The sequence below is a fragment of the Tasmannia lanceolata genome, unplaced genomic scaffold, assembly GCF_043159265.1.
Source record: "Tasmannia lanceolata isolate RefF3 unplaced genomic scaffold, GAP_Taslan_0.1 ptg000025l, whole genome shotgun sequence".
NCBI classification, from domain to species: Eukaryota; Viridiplantae; Streptophyta; class Magnoliopsida; order Canellales; family Winteraceae; genus Tasmannia; species Tasmannia lanceolata.
In genome coordinates this window covers 14,143,980-14,164,047 of record NW_027518702.1, presented here as the reverse complement: position 1 = coordinate 14,164,047, position 20,068 = coordinate 14,143,980, and the positions used below count along the sequence as shown (strand labels likewise).

General features: G+C 38.0%; 1 protein-coding gene and 1 long non-coding RNA gene across 2 annotated transcripts; one reads left to right on the top strand and one right to left on the bottom strand.

Moving 5' to 3' along the window:
* The first annotated feature begins 2,529 nt into the window (after nt 1–2,529).
* Nucleotides 2,530–8,093, top strand: LOC143857687 (protein YLS7-like). The gene is made up of 3 exons (XM_077368122.1): nt 2,530–4,296; nt 5,535–5,812; nt 7,135–8,093. The coding sequence occupies exons 1-3, from the start codon at nt 3,867–3,869 to the stop codon at nt 7,936–7,938; spliced, it is 1,512 nt and encodes a 503-aa protein (XP_077224237.1). The 5' UTR covers nt 2,530–3,866; the 3' UTR covers nt 7,939–8,093.
* Nucleotides 8,094–9,447: 1,354 nt separating this feature from the next.
* Nucleotides 9,448–14,359, bottom strand: LOC143857688 (uncharacterized). Its single transcript, XR_013238734.1, has 2 exons — nt 13,998–14,359; nt 9,448–9,836 (listed from the first exon to the last, which is right to left on the bottom strand). It is a non-coding gene; the product is annotated as an uncharacterized LOC143857688 (long non-coding RNA).
* Nucleotides 14,360–20,068: the final 5,709 nt, after the last annotated feature.

The window sequence follows — 20,068 nt, the reverse complement described above, 5'->3', positions numbered from 1 at the left end:
TCAGGCTCGGCTCGGCTCGGTCAGGCTCGCGAGCCTATCGAGCTTGGGTTATATTCTGGAATATACGTATCAAATGGACGGTTTGGATTATCACAATGGATTATCACGGTTTGGATTATCAAGGGTGCGAGATTCGCACATGCCAAGTGGGTAGCAAAGGTTGCTAGAAAAGCGAAATAATAAAAATAAGAGTCATCATTACGAAAAAATAAAATATCTGAATGTATATAATTTTAAATGAAAAATTACCAATAGGAAATTATGACAATTATAAAAAAAAATACAACCAAACGGTACAAAGTTATGACAATTACTGAAAAAAGTCATGATTATGCCTAGCTGCTGCTGTATTATATTTGTATATTATATTTATATATGACTGTTTTTCTTAACGAGCCGAGCCGAGCCTGGCCTAATTCGGGCTCGGCTCGTTAAGCTTAACGAGCCTAGCAAGCCGGCTCGGCTCGGCTCGTTAAGGATTTGAGCCGAGCTCGAGCCAAAATTGACACCCTTAATCGAGACTGATCTAGATTATTGATATGGTGGCAAGACACTATCGTGGGGATATAGCCCTAGATCATGGCGTGAGATGATCTTAACCATCTTATTAGTGTTCTCTGGAAAGCCAATGATCCAAATCAATGGTCATGATCACAACTATCCTGAGGCGGTTACTAAAAGACGGTTTGTGAAAGTATCAAAATATGGTTGTTGTGATATTCAAATTAGGCCAACTTAATATCAATAAATGAGAAAAGTAGGGAACGTGGGGACCATGTTGAGTGAAAATACGGATTATGGGCACCTTTTAAAACAAGAACCAAAAAAGGGCTTAACTTCAAAATCGGGTTGGAAAAAGACCCTGATACTCTTATGACATCAACAAAAACGTCATTCAGCTTCCTTTTTCATTACCGGCGTGTTTCACGAGGTTCTTTTGGTTCGTCTGGTATTTGAACCAAAAAACCTTGGGTTTGTTTCTATCTTGGCCGTCAGAAATACCTAGAGACGGATGGATGATTGACACGTGTTGAAAATTTCTTGGAATGTTAGCGGCTCTATACATAACCGGTTTTGTTTGGATTTGAAATCTTTCTGTGAACCCAGAGTCCTTGGATTCCTTTAAATCTTGGTCGTCGCCAATATGAATAAACAGTCAGATCCACGACACGTGGATATCAAAATGAAACGGTGGCGTCTTCTAATACCCCTCTCTATACCCATTATTCTCCTCTTTGTAACCATTATTTCCATCGGGGTAACAATTATTTCCGCCTGCGTACCCATTATTTCCACTGGCGTACCCATCCCCTATTTGTAACCATTATCGGCGTACCATTATTCATATTCCCCTCTCTGTAACCATTATTTCCGCCGGCGTACCCATTATTTCTGCCGGCGTACCCATCCCCTATCTGTAACCATTAGGTCCATTATTTCTATCGGCGTACTATTATTCCTATTCCCCTCTTTGTAACCATTATTTTCGCCAGCGTACCCATCCCCTATCTGTAACCATTATTTCCATAGGCGTACCATTATTTCTATTCCCCTCTTTGTAACCATTATTTCCATCGGCGAACCCATTATTTCCGCTGGCATACCCATCCCCTATCTGTAACCATTATTTCCATCGGCGTACCATTATTCCTATTCCCCTCTCTGCAACAATTATTTTCGCCGGCGTACCCATCCCCTATCTGCAACCATTATTTCCATCGGCGAACCCATTATTTTCGTAGGCGTACCTTTGATATTCCGGCGGAGTAATTTATAATCCGGCAGCAACCCAGAAAATTCGACAGCGTACTCAGTATTCCGCCGGCGTACCCATTATTCTTATTCCCCTCTCTGTAACTATTATTTCTACCGGCATACCCCTTGATATTCCGGCGGCCTACTTTATAATCCGTCGGCAACCCAGAAAATTCGGCACCGTGCTCGATATTGCGCCGGCATACCCCTTGATATTCCGGCGGAAATAATGAGTATGCCGGCGATGTAAATAATGAGGAGCAAAAGAGAATGAAAAAAAATTCCAAAAGAGATGTATTCAATAACGTTACCAAGAGAAGTGAGAAAAGATAACGACAATGTTCTAACAAATATTCAATAACGTCAGCGTTCCAAAAAGTTTTCCAAAATGTGTAAAGCATCGATCTGTCTCTAATTATTTCCGACGGTCAAGATAAAACGAACCCAAAGTTCTTTCGATTCAAATACCCATTCAAACAAACCAAAAGAATCCTCGTGAAGAGTGCCAATTTAATAGGCAGTAATGAAAAATGAGGACTCTGTTGATGTCAGAAGGGTATGAGGGTCTTTTGACTACCCGATTTCGAAGCTTAGCCCTTTTTTGTTCTTGTTTTAAAAAGTGCCCGTAATCCATATTTTCACTAAATTGGCCCCCATTCCGTACTTTTCTCTAAATAAATGGGAATGATTTATTCACCACCTTGCCCCCAAGCTGGACAAACCTGTACTTTTTAAATTTCAAAATGTACGGTACGGTATGACCATAGGATATTCCAAACCAGCCCTTTGATGGTAATCAAATGGACGGTTTGGATAATCTTATTGCCTGGGCCGTACCGTAATTTCTGGTCGTTTTGGAAAACGTGAGCTTCTTGAGATTGGGAATGGTAGTTTCTTTTTCTATTTAAAGGTTCCGCAAATTTCTCTCTCTAATGGCGGAAATAAACAGATCTCATCTCTCTCTCTCTATCCGAACTTTTCATATACCATTTTACCTCTCAAATCGACCGATTTTCGATCTTTCAAAATCGAATTAGGTATCTGTGCTCAGATCTGTGTTCAAAGTTTTTTTTTTTTTTTTTTTGCTCTCTTGGAAGTTTCGCGAGCAGATTTCGAGGATTTGAAGGATTTAGGTATTTTGATGCTCGTTTTCACGTTTCGGGGGTAGATTTCGAGGATTTGAAGGATTTAGGTAATTTTGATGCTCGTTTTCACTTTTAAGATCAGATTGCGTGTTTAAGATTTTAAATGTAGTTTCGGACAAAGATTCGAAGGAATGCTAGGGTTTATTTACTAGCTATCGTTCAAATCGAGGGATTTTCTCTCTTGTAGTATCGAATTACCAGGTCTGATCTGTGTTACAAGTTTTTTTCTTCAAGTTCAAAGTTTCGCGAGTAGATTTCAAGGATTTGCCTGTCTTAATGCCCGTTTTCACGTTTATGGGAAGGAATCTTGTTCAAGTTTTTAAATGTTATAGTTTTAGACAGAGATTCGAAGGAATGCTAGGGTTTTTATGGGCGGTTTGATGGATTTTGTCGGATTTTGAAGTTTTGAGGGGATTTTGGTTATTATTTCGACGGATTTTTACCTGCATTGTGGAGTTTCGGGTGATTATTTGAAGGATTGACAGGATTTCAATGAGTTTTCTTGTTTCTTTGATTTGCCGTCAGAGTTTAGTTTTTTGGAAGGAGATTTAAGAATTTGTGAGCGAAATAAAATTCAAGTCGATTTTCCATGTTTTTGGTGGTAGTTTGGTTTAAATTTGAAGTTAAGAACAGAGATTTACAGATGCAGTTGGAAGGATTGATGGTGTGAGAGTCCGAATCAATTTTTGAGTTCATTTGTAATTTTTTATTATTTGATTGGATTTCTAGTAAGAAATTGAAGTTGTAGGAAGAAGATCTGAGGTTTTAAACCCTAGCTTGTTAGATTACAGTGTTCATTGTTATTCTTGATACTTTTTCGATGAATTTCTCACTAAATGTCAGTGTGATATTTGGAGATATGATTACTATCCATCCTGCGAAATCTGAAATTTATAGAAATAGATCAGTGACCTCCCCTGACTTCCTAAGCTTACCTTGCTCAAAAAATTACTAGATTTGCAAGCCATGACGCAGGCTTCGCTTAAGGGGTTACCAGGTCTTGTTTTTCCAAGGTCACTTTCATCCATTGTAGTTTCATTCCTGGGATTAGCTGCATTCCTTGTTTTCGCTTCATGGATTTTGATTTCATATCCCATTAGTTCAACAGTCCAAGAAAAAATCATATCTGGATCTGGTGAAGGAAATGGAGGTCAATCTGTATCTTTTAATGCGACACCAGAAGCAGGGCCTGCTGGTGAGTCTGTTTCTCGAAATTATACTGAGGGCATCGAGATCACTCGACCTTCTCCAGGTGTATTGGAGGAGATAATTGATTCAGGAGCTTCTGAAAATAACTGGGGTTCTTCGTCGGATTCCACAATGACAAATTCCACCAAAACAACTCCAAATCTGTCTACACCTCTGTCCCTCAACCACTCTGTGGAGGTTGACTCAGGTAAGCCTTCTCACTTTCACTTAATCTTCCTTTTTCATTGTTACTTGGTATTTAACACTTGATTATTGGAGAATAAGGGTAAGGTGTCTGGGGTTGTTCTTTATTTCTTTTGGATTACTGCAGAATTTAAAAGAGATAATTTGCCTTTTAAAGAAAAACTTGTCCCAGATATATGATATATCTCCCTCCAAGAAGATCTTTCATCATCTACTGTCTAATGAGGTTCTGGCAGAGATAAGGCACCCATTTTAAAGTGTTTCAGTGATGTCTAGTCAGACCACCAGAGTGATGTCCTCATCCAAGTCTGGTCATATTACAATGAGCAATGTCCTCTCAAATAAACCCTTCAATTGTACCCAAATCTACTGATTGTGGTATTCTTAAACTCAGAAAACTCGTCTTACTATATTTTTAAAAAAACTCAGAGAACTTGTCTTAATTTGAAACAATGACTACCCTTCTAGAATTAAAGAAAGTGATCTTGTTTGTCTATCAAGACTAGGGTTGTCATGAGTGGCACAAACCTGATAAAAGATGCAAGGGCTAATCATGCAAGTTCTCAAGCATCAGGACTATGTCTATGTATGTCTATGTATTATGTTGCGAAAAGATACATTACCATAAACGTAGTGTGTGTGTGTGCGCGCTCGCACGTGCTATGTACTGGGTTGGGTGATTGAAACCCAAGGTCTGGTCACTGGACTGACAGCCTTGTGACTAAATCCTTCCAAAAATATTTAAGTGCTTTCAGTTTGGGTGTGCACCACCCTTAAGTGCCAGTAACATACCCATATGCTCAATTTTCCGAATTGTATAATTATATATTGTTGTATTTGAATATATTTCTATACATTCTCTATACTTGGTCAGTGTCAGGGGACTCAACTCAAGGCTATTGTATATTGAAATTTGGGTCTACACACAAATGCACCTTAACCATTAGGAACACACCCATATGCTACACTGTCCTAATTATAATAAGTAAAAAACTCTTTAAATTTGTATGTGAATATATTTATATTCAAGCTCTATATTGGATCAAGTACCTCTAACTCAAGGCTATTGTATATTCTAGTAACACTTTTCATCACACTTTTTGCGAATTGCATGTAGTTGCCCTTGTCATGGTCATACTATCAAAATATAGATGTTCCCTTCTAAATTTCACGTTGGAAACTTATCTGTGTTGTTAATTCTTAACACATTATATATTTATCTTGTTTTCTTTTATTTTCTAGGGAGCTGTGATCTGTACCACGGAAAATGGGTTTTTGATCCAAAAGGGCCCCTATACACAAACAATACGTGTCCCATTATAACACAAATGCAGAATTGCCAGGGCAATGGGAGGCCAGATAAGGACTATGAGAGCTGGAGATGGAAACCTGACGAGTGTGACCTCCCGAGATTTGATGTCCAAAAATTCATGGAGCTAATGAGAGGGAAGACCTTGGCCTTCATTGGCGATTCGGTCTCCCGAAATCAGATGGAATCTTTGTTGTGCATTCTCTGGCAGGCAAGTTCTCTTGTTTTATGCCTTTGACTTTTTTTGTTAATTCAGATAGTAAACAAGGATTGTTAGCATGATTTAAATTTCCACCGAAACTTAATAGCATACCGAAATCAAAATCGGCATACTATGTTAATATGTGTCACATATTTATATTTATATTAATTGCATGTGAAATCTAATATAAGCATTATGTATACATATTTATATGAATTCCATGTGAAATGTGGTATGTACTGAATTATTAGACATGTGTTGTTGCTCTACCATTATGAATTTGATTGTCTTGCTTATGTAATGGTTTCTAAATATGTATTTGTGCTTATTCTAGCATTTCCAGAAGTTCCATCGTAAAATTCTAGCATTTTATAGATATATGTTCTAGGTAGATACGTGATGTAGGCTATGAGGAGAAAATAGACTAAAATAACCCTAATAAGCAGTAAAAGACCAAAATAACCCCAACAATGCCAAATCATCCCTAAAATATCCCCACGGACAATAAAATATCTCTACGAATAATTAAAAGATCCCTACACAATAAAAAGATCCCTACGGGATCCCCTGAGTGCAGCTCCGCCTAGAATAAATCTGTAATGGACATCTATGATTTTGGTTGAAAATAAAACCCTTCTGACCATGGTTTTAAATTTCAGTTTTGGTTGAAAATTTCAGTACAAATCATGTAAAACTACGAAAAATTATAGAAACATATACACATGATAGAATTTTAACATGAAACTTCAGGAAATGCTAAAATATTCACAAATGCACACTTAGAAATCATCACATAAGTGAGACAATCATCCACGATGGTTTAATAATATTGAACACCTAACTTTCAAAAAAAAAAAAATATATATATATATATATATATATATATATATATATTGAACACCTAGTGACGCGTTGTTACGCAGATCTGATAATTCAATACATACAACATTTCACATACAATTTATATAAATATTTATACACAATACAGATACCACATTTCACATGCAATTCATATAAATATAGTTTAATATGTCGATTTTCATTACACTAGATCTATATGCAACTTTGAGCTTAATCAAATCTTTTATATCTTTGAACTTAATCCAATTCCATATGCATATTTTTTTATTTTTTCATGTTCTTTTCATTTTTTTCATTTACATTTTTTATTTTTGTGGTATCACATTCTTTGACTTAAATCTATGCGTGTATAGTTATTCCTTTTTCCCTTTTCCATGGTTTCTTATCTTATTTTAACCTTTTCCTCATTTGTTTTCATGAATTTTCTAATTAATTGATCACTTATTTCTTTAGGGTTTTTTTTTTTCCAGGTAGAAGCTCCAATAAACCGCGGCAATCGGAGAATGCACCGTTGGTGGTTCCGATCCGCCAACCTAATGATCGTCCGAATATGGTCCTCATGGCTCGTCCACGCGACCTCGGAACCCTTCCAATTCGTTCCGAAAGACATTGTCAAACTCCACCTCGACTCCCCCGATGAAAACTTCATGGACTTCCTCCCATCAATCGACGTTATTGTCCTCTCTTCCGGCCACTGGTTCGCCAAGCAATCCGTCTATCTTCTCAATAACGAAATCCTTGGATTTCACTTATGGAATCCCAAAGAAACCCCTGAAGAGGCCCAGGAAAGGAAAATGAACAATGTGGAAGCCTTTGCAATTTCCGTGGAAACAAGTCTAACAGCTATTTTAACACACCCGAATTACACGGGCCTAACCATAGTCCGATCATATTCGCCCGACCATTATGAGGGTGGGGCTTGGAACACAGGCGGATCGTGCACTGGGAGAGTCCGGCCCGCAACGGAAAGTGAATTGGTGGTGAATGGATTCACGGAGGAAATGCACCAAATTCAGGTGAAGGGTTTTGAAAAGGTGGTTAAGAAGGTGAAGAACGGATTGAAATTGAGGTTGATGGATATTACGGGCCCGTTTGGGTACAGGAATGATGGGCACCCGGGTCCTTATCGGAGTCTGGATCCGAATAAGGTGACAAAGCGGGGCCCGCACGGAGAGCCCCCACCGCAGGATTGCTTGCACTGGTGCATGCCCGGCCCGGTTGATACTTGGAATGAGCTCATGCTTGAAATCATACGCAGAGAAATTGAATTTTGAAAGTCTTGAAGGATGCCGTTGTGCCATTGTTGTAATTTTGTAAGATAAGAAGGGTAATCATTTAGAAGGGCCGGGTTGTGTTTCGACTTGTTGAGTTTTCGCAGCAGAAGAATGAAGCCAGTGCCTCTTAAATTGAAGGGGATGCCATGCCCTTATTTTCTGGACGACAGAAAAGCCCTTCCCCTGATGAAAAGTGGAGTAAAAGCTGCATTGCTTTCGACATCAAATGGGGGTAAAACAAATTTTACACCCATTTTTAGTTTTTGTGAGAGATAAGGTGGGAGAGGAGGAAGCTTGAGGGGTGTATGAAAATCTACTAAAAATCAGGAAAACAAAATAGCAATTTTAAGTGGGATTTGCTAGGGACCATGGCAGAAGGTGTTTCGTGGAATGGCTGTTGCGTGAGAGTGCAGCCACATACATAGACTCAGATTTTGTCTTATTCATTTAATTCATCTGAGGTGGCTGCTCTTTAATGCAACATCCGTTCCGCAAAATGCCTTCTGCGAAGGTCCCTAACAAATCCCATTTTAAGTAGGTATCATTTGTTGTAGAGATTGTTGATGCTCTCTTCCTTTAAAAATAGCCATTTGAAGTTCTTTCAGTACTTATCCGATTAAAACCCAGCTCATTAAAATCCCCTCAAACCAGTCCTTTTCACCTATATTTCAGCCCATAGTCATCCCAAAACTCAGCCGTACAACTCCTTGCCAAAACTGCTCATATTCCCTTTAGTTAATACCCAATTTGGAACCTAGAAAATCATTAGCCTTGCCTGTTGTTTTCACCCATATAACCCACGAAAACAGTCACTTATCCCTCTTTTGTTACCTCTTATCAACTTCCAATCCTAAAGCAATTTTGCGACCCATCAGAGCCTCTGTTACCGCTATACGCCCCTGCGTCAATGTTCCCATACAAGCCAGCCCCACATAAAGGCTCCCACCTCTTGAGCTCATCTGATGAGTAACAACTTGTGGGGAACTAGCCGACCCCAAAAGAGAAAATAACAAGATCGCAGTACAATTAAGTAAGACTAAAAGCCTAAGATATATAGAGCGTAAAATCCCAAGGTGTAAACATGCAAAATCAAGAGGCTATAATACTACACCATCGAGATGGGTACTAAGCACCGCCGCCACGGAAGCAGATCGACCCATCCTTAGCAAGTCGATCAGTCATTTCATTGGCCGACCTTCTCATATGCTGTATTTTGGGGCAAATGACACGAACCAAATCCCATATTTCAGCGGGGATGTCTTCAAGTTTCCAAGGTCCGTTGGACTTGTCGGATGCCCAAGCTAACGCATTCATCGAGTCTCCTTCAATGATGAGAGGACCCAAGTTACGTTCCACATACCATCTTAGAGCAGAATAAAAGGGCCTTCGTTCCGCTTCATTAGCATCACAAAAGCCTGCCGGTCCCGAGAAGGACATGAAAACAACACCATTTGCATCACAAATAAACCCTCCAATACCGGCCCTTAGTACACATATAGTACAACTATATGGCTTAAAACATCAAAGGAACAATAATAACAACAATCTGAAACAAGTTTTCTAAAATTCACATCTTGTCAAGGGACAAAGGCCTTCTCATACTACTAACAAATTTCATTTTAGTAAAACTCACCTTTTCATACTACAAGAATGCCTTTCAGCATCTTAGTAAAACAAATAGTACCATAAGAACCTTTAGCATCAGAAGAGTTCCAAATTCCAACAATCTGAAAACATGTGTCTAGAATACATACACTGCTTTGCAAATGACAGAGGCCTGAATGAAGCAAATGGTTTCCACTAGATTCATGAACAGACCAAGGGCATTAGAGAGAACAGAAGCCATGGTCACCATGATATATTTGAAGCTGTTCCAGCAACAAAATGGACCTGAAAACCTGCAGGCGAGAAACTTTTACATGTTGACAAGGATAAATGATATGGAGAGAATTGGGGAGCAGACAATTGACTGCATTTTCTGAAATCTAGGACACGGGAAGGATAGACATATAAAACGTTATCATGTACCACGTAATATGACACTGTAAGCTAAAATTAGAAAATTTGACTAGATCTAACTTAAAGAACCAATTATTTAACAAACTGCTTAACAAGGCTTATATACTCAAAAGTTCAAACTTTTAATATACAATACTAATAAACAAACCGGAAAAGTGATAACCTAATTTGAGTAGATAAGCTTATCGACCAAGTAGATAACCTAATTTGACAAATAGAAGAACCCGTGTAGTATCGGCTAACAGTATCAGTAGTATTGTGTTGAATACGTTTTCTGAGGCCTGTCAAGTATCTAGTTATTAAAGATTTGGAGGCGATTAAATTGCAAATAAAATCTAACCAGGCCATGGTTTTGAAATCTGAAATGAAATTAGCTTCAAAGTGATGTGCATAGGATTTTGTCTCAAAGCGCATATAGATGTGTGTATATTTGATGAAGCTTATGCCTCATTTTCTCAAGTGTATGCCTCAAGAATCAAAGCATACCCCGCATGAACATGCATTGTAATGATCAATTCTCCAATCTATGGAACCACTACAAATCTGTAACGGTTAAGAGAATCTTTTTCCTATCATTTTCTACTTGAATCTTTGTCTTCCACATTTGTGTTAAAAATGCCAAAATCAAGCATCTTGGTGAACCATGACTGATGTGGACTGGAACCAAGGGTTTGAGGTTCTGCGAAGGCTTAGAGATTAAATGCAATGCAATTATTGTGGACGAGAAGAAAATAGGATATAATCAAATCAAGAACCATCTGACTGGCATCTGTTAAAACATTTAACAACTCAACTCAACTCAACTAAGCCTTTGTCCCAAACTAGTTGGGGTCGGCTAATGAATCCTTTAGAAAATTTTCATTAAGAAGGTGGAAGGATCTACCCGGCTCAAATTGACTAAGTATAATCCTGACACGAGTTGGGTTGGTCCACATAGATCATTGTCTTCCATTCTATCCTATCCAGGGTCATGTTCTATGTTATGTTCTGAGCCCTCAAGTCTTTCCTCACTGTTTCTACCCAAGTTGTTTTGGGTTTGCCCCTACTTCTTTTTACTCCATCAACTTGGCACGAATCACTTCTTCTCACTGGAGCATCCAAAGGCCTACGTTGGATATGCACAAACCATCTTAAGCAATGCTCTCTCATCTTCTCCTCAATTTGTGCCACCCCCACCTTTTTACGGATGTCTTCATTTTTAATTCGATCTAACCTTGTGTGGCCGCGCATCCATCTAAGCATTTGCATCTCTACTACACTCATCTTATGCACATGTTGCTTCTTGGTGGCCCAACATTCTGAGCCGTAGAGCATGGCTGGCCTCACAGCTATCTTATAAAACTTTCACTACAACTTAGTAGATATTTTACAATCGCGCAGAACTCTTGAAGCATGCTTCCACTTCAACCAACCTGCTCTTATTCTGTGATTAACATCCTCTTCAATCTCTCCTTCCTTATTTTGTGGTTAACAAAATGTTGAAAATGCCAACCAGAAGTTAAGTTGGAACCTTTCAAAAACAGAAGAAGTTAAGTTGGAAATGTATCACTATTGAGTAAAAGGAATAAGCAAAGAATACATGAAGGGATTTTGAGAACATGCAGCCACTGATATTGTATGGTAATGAACTGGACTTTCCAGTTACTAAAATCAACCTCAAACATGACAATAAGGTTCGATTGATAATTATAAAAAACATAATATTTATTTTCTCCAACATATATCAGTAAAACAAGAGTCAACAATACTCAATTCAACTCAACTCAACTAAGCCTTTGTCCCAAATTAGTAAAACAAGAATATAATATAAAAATGGGATATAGATCGAGAAGCAATAGGGGGTGGAACTTAGATGTTAGAATGAATTACCTGAAATGAAAAGGAGGGTTTAATGTTATTATGAATAGAAAATGGAAGTTCACTACACTTACCGACCTTACAACTATAACACACAGAGGACTCAGTATTTTTATTACAGATGAAATTAAAGAGTAAAAATAAATTATGAAGGACACTGGAGCTCGTGTCAGTGAGTTAGTCATACAACAATGACAACGATGACAATTATGCAGACACAATGTAGACCTCAATATCTTAACCAGAATGCCAAGGTGGCAAAGTCGAGTAGTCCTAAAGCACAAATGATGGGTGACTACGATTTGACCCTTCCACAAGAGGAAGTTGTTGTGAGAAAGTTTAATGGTGACAAGTTGAGAAAACATAGGAGAAGAAGAAATGGACTAAAAATGATGCTGAGGAAGATATGAGAGAAGAAATCAGAAATATGGAGAATGAGAGGAAAATAAATAGGATTGGAACAAAGGTTGAAGAAATAATTCAAAAATGGGAGAGAGAGAGAGAGAGAGAGAGAGAGAGAGAGAGAGAGAGAGAGAGAGAGAACGGTAAGGTTTGGGAGGTTTTGTTGATTTTGATGTTTAGAAGAGAATTGCTAACATGCACCAATTTTCAAGTTAGGTTTTGTGTAAAAATGCACCAACTGAGAACTTCCATGAAATGCAGTCACTGTTATCATGCTAAAAAAACACATGCACGCCAGTTTTGCAGGGCTTAAGTTAGTAACCAAAAAGGGAAGGGTTTCTTGGGATTTGTAGGAAATGAGGAAGTGATGAGGATCATGCTTCACTAGAATGAAGGACTTAGCTAGAAAGATGGGGCCCATCAAGAGCTTTGAAAGAGTCTCTTAATTAATCTCAAGAGTGTTATTGGAGTGATTTTAAGTGGGGTATTATGGTCTTTTTGTAATAAAATCACTCGAGTCACTTAGGGCATGTTCACTTGATTTCTTCTTTTCCACGAACCGAGCAGAAACCGTTTTCCATCGAAGATTATTAAATGGGTGTTTTGTTGGTTTCTTCGGAAACCATCTTATTTTTTTGAATTTTTGCTTCCTTTTCTTATCTTTATTCGGAAACCATCTATTTTCCTATCTTTTCTTCTTTTCTTTGCTTCCTTTACTACTCTTCTTGATCTACATTCCTTCTCCTTGTTTGCCCCATTCTTTCTTCCCTATTTCACACGTCCTTTTTGGGAGTTGCCGCTACCTTGGGTATGGATCAAGCCAACGAACTTCTCCACCGCTTTTCTTGGGGCATCTCTCAAAAGATTCTGAAGTGAAAGGACTGCTATAACCCCGGTGAGATTTTTCCAAGTTATTTCAGCTCTAATCCCTTGTTTTTAGCCTTTCTTTCACCCTAGGATTGTTCCCACCTTTATATTACTTGTTTAGAGATATGTCCCTACACCCGTAGTTTAGTATTTGGGCTCTACATACCCTCTTTTTCGTTGCGGACAGATTTCTGCAGAATTTTACCACTTATTCTTGGATCTATTAATTGCTTTATTTTTATATTAGTGATGGTTGCATGCTATTTCGCTTGGCGTATAATCTCATTAATTTTCTATTGCCGTCATTTATCTAGTTCTGATTTTTTTCTATTTACGGTTTGGCTATGTAATTGTGAAGATTTATATCCCATAAGCTCCTAGAGTTCCAGTAGTTAACCACGAGCCTCCGGGTTTGCACCAAAATTTCGGTGGAAATTTCAGTAGAAATCTTTCAAATTCACCGAAATCATGTAAATAAACGATGATTCAATGTACTTTCGGTGTAGATTTGGACCAAAATCGAAATACTTAGGCCGAAATTTAAAACTATGGTTTCAATGGAAATTTTGGCTGAAATCTTGTAAAATTCGGTGAAAATTTTCTGTATCTATAAAATTTGGGTGGAAATCTTATAAATAGAGGTGAAAACAAAAATTCAGTGAAATTTTTGGTAAAAAACGACTCAAAATGAATTTTGTTTCAGTGTTTTCGAAAAAAAACGTGAATTTTGTTTCGGCCCTGGCCGAACCCTAAAACGCAAAATTTTAAACCGTATTTTATCACATCGTACAAATCCTTTAGGAAGGGAAACAGGAAAAGGAAAGCAAATCAGAAACACCTAAACAACCCAAATCAAATACATATCATAAATAAACAAACAGATCTGAAAAAACAAAACAAAATTTACAACTTACATTGACACAGATTGACGGATCGATCAATGTCATGAGGAAGAACAGCAGCCACTGGTGCCGGCACCGTCGATCTTGGAGGTATGATCGTGGCCGTTGGTTTTGCAATGATCGAGATCATCACCATGATCACTATCATCATCGTCAAAGGGCTTATCCTTGTGGAAAACACAGCACTTTTTGGAGCTCTTCTTTTGGAGAAACTCGTTATCGATTGTTCCTTCTTCCCATGTTACTTTTTTCTTTGAAGGTCTTCGAGAGAGTCTCAGAACGATCGATTGTTGTTGAGAAGAAGAAGAAGCAGAAGAGGGATTTTCTAGGGTTATAACGTTGGTTAAAGATCTGGACATCTCTCTCTTGTTTTTTTGTTTCGATTTGCGGGGTGGAGGTATATATATATAGGCTTTGTTATGGTTGAGGCTAATGTACGCCGGGTGTAAAGGAGTACGCCATCCTAGGCTAATCATGACGGTTCAAATAGTGGGCTCCAACTCAACCTATGTGCGATTTGAAAGGAGAGATGACTATGGTATAAACCCGTATAGTGCGGCCCACGCGATAGGATGATCCAAATCGTCCATTTGATGGGCCACAATGTGTATAGGTTGTGCCCTAAATATCATTTCCATAGGATGATCCTAACCCTCAAATCTATAGCTTATGCCCTAAATATGCAGTTCCTCTATAGATCTGAGGGCTATGATCATCCAGTGGAAATTTTTTTTGGGCAAAACCAATTTCTGTTGTGGCCCATCAAATGGACGGTTTGGTTCAACTTATTGCAGTCCCGTGCAATGCACGGGGCGTATCCGTTGAGATAGAGAGAAGGAGAAGTGTCGTTTGGGTTTTGACTCTTCCTTAGGAATATGAAACTTATTTGAGACGGTAATGGAGAAAAATAAGATGGGTCGTCTAACCAAATCAGTCAAAGATAAATTATCAACAATATAAATATCGATAATTTATTGATTAAGGCATTATGAAACATGCCATGTAATTTGGAAAGAGTAACTTTCGGAATTCCTTGCAGTATTATCTTTTAAAAAAGACGTTTTTTAAATAAAGGAATTCAAGCGTTCTTAAACTTACCACATTCAGATTTATAGATATAGATAGATTGGGGCTTACATGATTTAAAAAGGGAAATGATTTCAACACGCACATGTTTTGATACAAGACGCTCATGTTTCTTGTCATTTATATTTAAAGAGCTCTAAAAGGGTTTTTACTGTCCCCAAAAAGCACTCACTGACAATTAAATGCTAAAATACAAGATATATGAGCGTCTTGTATCAAAACATAGCTGTGCTGAAATCATTTCCCTATAAAATTTCATCTATAGGGAAGAATTAAAGGGTAATGTGGGGACAGAGGCTATTATTAATTTTATTTTGGGGAGGAGGGTTTAAGTTAAAAAAGCTTAAATCCTATTGGATGTAACTTAAATGATTGATTATGTATGTGCTTAATTAATATTTGAATCCTATTGGTTTCGATTTAAGTGAAATTTTATTATCTACAAGAATGGTGAACTCCTATTGGTTGGAATTCTAAAGGGAAAGCAGAGTTAGAGAATGTCTTGGAACTTGAATTTAGATAGCTTCTACACACTTCCACCCCGTGTAAAAATCATTTTTACCCTTGCTTATTCTTGAATTAGAAACATGGTGGGGGATATAATTGTAATTGCACACAATTTCAAAAATTAAGAGGAATTCTTAGTGGGAAACAAAGTCCCATGGGAGATTTATAAAAAAGGGTTATGGGGTGGACGAATTATCAGCCCTAACCAGTAACCACATGAAAATTTAGGGTTATGGGGTGGACAAATTCTCAGCCCTAAAACCACATGAAAATTTCCCTTGGAGTAATTCATCCAACCCCTCTCCAACACTCTCTCTCTCTCTCTTTTAGTATTCTAGTTCAGTTCTAGTTACATCCTAGTTCTACTTTTAGTTCTAGTTGGTTTTCTAGTTTTGGAAACCAACTAGCTATTGGAATTTCAAGTTGAGTTTGAACCCAAAGTGTTCTTCTTCCTTCTTCATCCAAGCATGTAGTAGAATCCACTGCTTCGACTTCAATAGGAGTTCGGGATTGAGAAACACCGAGCACACATAGAAGGGAGTAGATCAAGCAGCAATTATCAAGCAAGGATAATCAAATTGTAAGATTTCTTATGCTTTGTAATTCCAATTCATCACCAATATGAATCTAGTAACTAAGATCTTGGTTTGATTGGTTGGAATCAATTTTTTTTTATTTTTCGCACAAACTAGCTTCCGCCGCACATAGAGATTCCACCACCAACTTTCACCTTTTCCCTTATATATAGTATAATACAATATAAATAAGTAGTTCAAAAATCATTTCTCATAGATCCTGAAATCTGTCATATAATGTAAAATTAGCAATAAATAAGCAATTCATAACTTTCTTAGTTTTTTATTCTACCACAGAAAATCAAAGTAGAAAGATTGATATGAAGCCAAACAAAAAAGTAATAAAAAAGTGGATATTTTATAGGTTTTTTTTTATCACAGTGAAGTGATACATTCGCCCCTTTTCTACTTGGGACAGCCCGATCTAGTGAATTCATGACTACCCTTTTTTACACTAGAGGGGTTTGTCAAAAGTAAAAAAAACGGGCGAATATATCATTTCCCTTTATATTATCTATATATTAGAATATTTCATTTGATGACATAGGGTATCCCCATGCCATTTCAGGGCGGGACTAATCCCTATGGACGCACACAATCACCCGTTCTATATATTACAATGTATAGACATTATAAAACCAATTTATCATGATACATTTCCAATCCCAAGTAAAATTTTATTTCATTAAAGCTACGTTTCTTTCGATGTAAAAATGGACGTAAACCAAATTTTATGCTCATGTTTTAAGGGATATGATCCCCCCCCTCTAAAGGATTATGCGCCCCCCTTTTAAAGTGAATTGTGGAAGGCTTGAACGCTTTTTACGTCAAATCACGTTAAAAGGGGGGCATATAATCCTACACGGCGTGTGAAAAAACCGTCTCCCTTTTTTAAATGTCAAAATGGTAGTAAACTTTGTTTCTATGCCCATTTTACGTCGAAAGAAACAGAGCCTAATATTTTATCGGTGTATGACATACATTACAATGTATAGCAAATAAATCAATTTATAGCGACATATTGTGACTGATTTAGAAGGAAATAGCCTGAATACGTATATTTTTAAAATCACTAAAATACCCCTTAAATCCGTTTTTGAAATTATGAAAAAGTCCTTCCTATAATTGGCCACCCTTTCCCTTTTTTTATTCACCCCAAGCCCTCCTTGATTGTTTGAGCCTCGTGCACTGGGATGCACTTTTGAGTGAGGTCATGTGTTGGGAGTCAAATTTTGCTGCAAGTCATTCTAGTTTGGAAACTAAGAGAGCACTCCACTATTGACTAGTGAGGATGGTCCTATGTAGATATCAAATTTGGCGTGGGGGGCGGGGGGAGGAGAGTTGGTAAGAAAGAAAATCATTAGAGACTCTATAAACAAACTGAGAATAATTTTATTTTACATGGGGGAATGCCTAGGCTGCCCATACCATTGGGAATAATGGTGACAATCAATTTTGGGTGTCCCAAATGGAGACATGAATATGCAATGGGAAATGATATATTCACCCCCTTTTCTTCCATGACCAACGCCTTATAGTGTAAAAAGAATAGTCATTAATGCATTAGAGCCAAGTGGGGGTGGCTTTGGGAGGACAAAGGGGGTGAATAACTGAATATATCACTTCTCATAAGACTATGGTTGGAGATGGGGGCACAAGGGGTATGTATGTGAAATCATGATCAACAATCTCCTATAACATCATGTAGCAGCTCACAGTCTTGGTCCCATCAAGAGGTGAGAGTGGGTTAGTGTGGGTGGGAGAAGCACATACTTGAGAGGGAACAAATGATCAAGTAGAGTGTGAGAAGTGACTAAAACCTCTGGAAATAGTGTTTTCCAGGCTCTTCTTACTCTCTTCTTACTCAGACCCATCTTATCTATCCCACTCCCAGCCTCACTCAACATAGGGTAAGTGGAGTGTTCATTTTTCTTTTCTAGGTAACAAGCATCTGTCAGAACTACTTTTCTAGGATAAAGCCTTTCTATACCAAACAGGGATAAAGGCCTCTTTCTAAATTTCTCCAGTGTTTTGTTTTTCTAAATTTCTCCCGTGTTTTGTTTCCCAACACGGAACTTTGCTAAATCTGCACGTTATAAGGGATGCGTATGCGTACTCCAGGGGGTGGGAATTTATCATTGCGCTAATTAGTTTTGGTAAATGATACAGTTGCCCCTTTTTCTTACTTGGGCCATCTATCTGTAGAGGGAGGGCTGGCCTTGGGAAGAAAATGGGCCGAATATATCTCCCGTTTGGCATACGGCGTAGCCAAAGCAGAAACGCGTTGAATAGAAAACAAAGAGAAAACATAGAAAAGAATCCAACGCGGAAAGAGGAGAAATTCGGCTTTGACTCTCTCTTTGTCCATTACTCATACATTTACAAAAGAAGACTAAAAAAAACCGGAAATTTCAACCAAAACCAGGTTTTACCTCATTAATTTTATAATCTTCCAAGGGCAAAATCATAAAGTCATCTCCACTTAGATCGTTTTTTTTACGACGGCTATAAATTGAAAAACGTGGGAAGCGACGAAAATCTGGGTTTTTTTTTTAATGGCACGAAAATATAGGGTTCTTGTCCCACGGTTTCTGATAATTCGCTACCAATCCGGATTTTGGCCAAATCAGAAGTCCGATGTTTCATTTTCTTAGGTCAATTCTAGCAATTCTAAGGTTTGGGTTGAGAAAAGTACGGTACAAAGGCTCATGTTTGGGAAAATTATGGATTACATGTACTTTTAGAACAAGAAAGAAACACGGGCTAATCTTCAAAATCGGGTGGTCAAAAGACAGACTCCTCCTTTTTATTACTGCCTATTAAATTGGCACGCTTCATCAGGATTTTTTGGGTTGTTTGAATGTGTATTTGAACAGAAAGAACCTTGGGTTCGTTTCTATCTCGGCCGTTGAAAATAACTAGAGATGGATGGATGCTTGACACGTGTTGGAAAACTTAAACTTTTTGAAACGCTAACGTTATTGAATACTTTAGTGAGCAGCGTTATCTTTTCTCACTTCTCTTTTGGCTTAGAACGGTAACGTTACTGAATACATCTCTTTTGGCTTATAATCTTTTTCCTTCTCTATTGGTCTCCATTATTTACGCCGGGGTACCCCATTATTTACATCGGCGTACCCATTATTTGTCTTTTGGCTTAGAATTTTTTCCCCTTTCTTTTGATCATCATTATTTACACAATCTTACCCCATTATTTACGCTTTCCGCCGGCGTACCCCATTATTTCCATCGGCGTACCCATTATTTCTCTTTTGGCTTAGAATCTTTTCCCCTCTTTTTTGGTCATCATTATTTACACAATCTTATCCCATTATTTACGCTTTCCGCCGGCGTACCCCATTATTTCTATCGGCGTACCCATTATTTCTCTTTTGGCTTAGAATCTTTTCCCTTCTCTGTTGGTCCCCATTATTTATGCCGGCGTACTCATTATTTACGCCGGCGTACACCCTATTTCGGTCGACGTACCCTTTAATATTCCGGCGGTGTACTCCTGAATCCGACGGCGTTCACAGCCAAAAGAGGCGTGAGAAATAATAAAATATTCAATAACATCGCCGTTCTAAGCCAAAATAGGCGTATTCAATAACGTTACAGCTATAAACCAAAACAGAAGTAATGACCAAAAGAAAGTGACAAGATAGAAACGAACCAAAGCCAGAAGAGACGTATTCAATAATGTTACCGTTCTAAGTTAAAAGAGAAGTGAGAAAAGACAATAATTGACTTTAGGTAGTCATGGTTCAAAAAGTTTTTTAACACGTGTCAAGCATCCATCCGTCTCTAGTTATTTCCGACGGCCAAGATAGAAACGAATCCAAGGTTTTTCGGTTCAATTACGCATTCAAACGAACCAAAAGAAGCCTCGTGAAGCGCGCAAATTTACAGTATTGA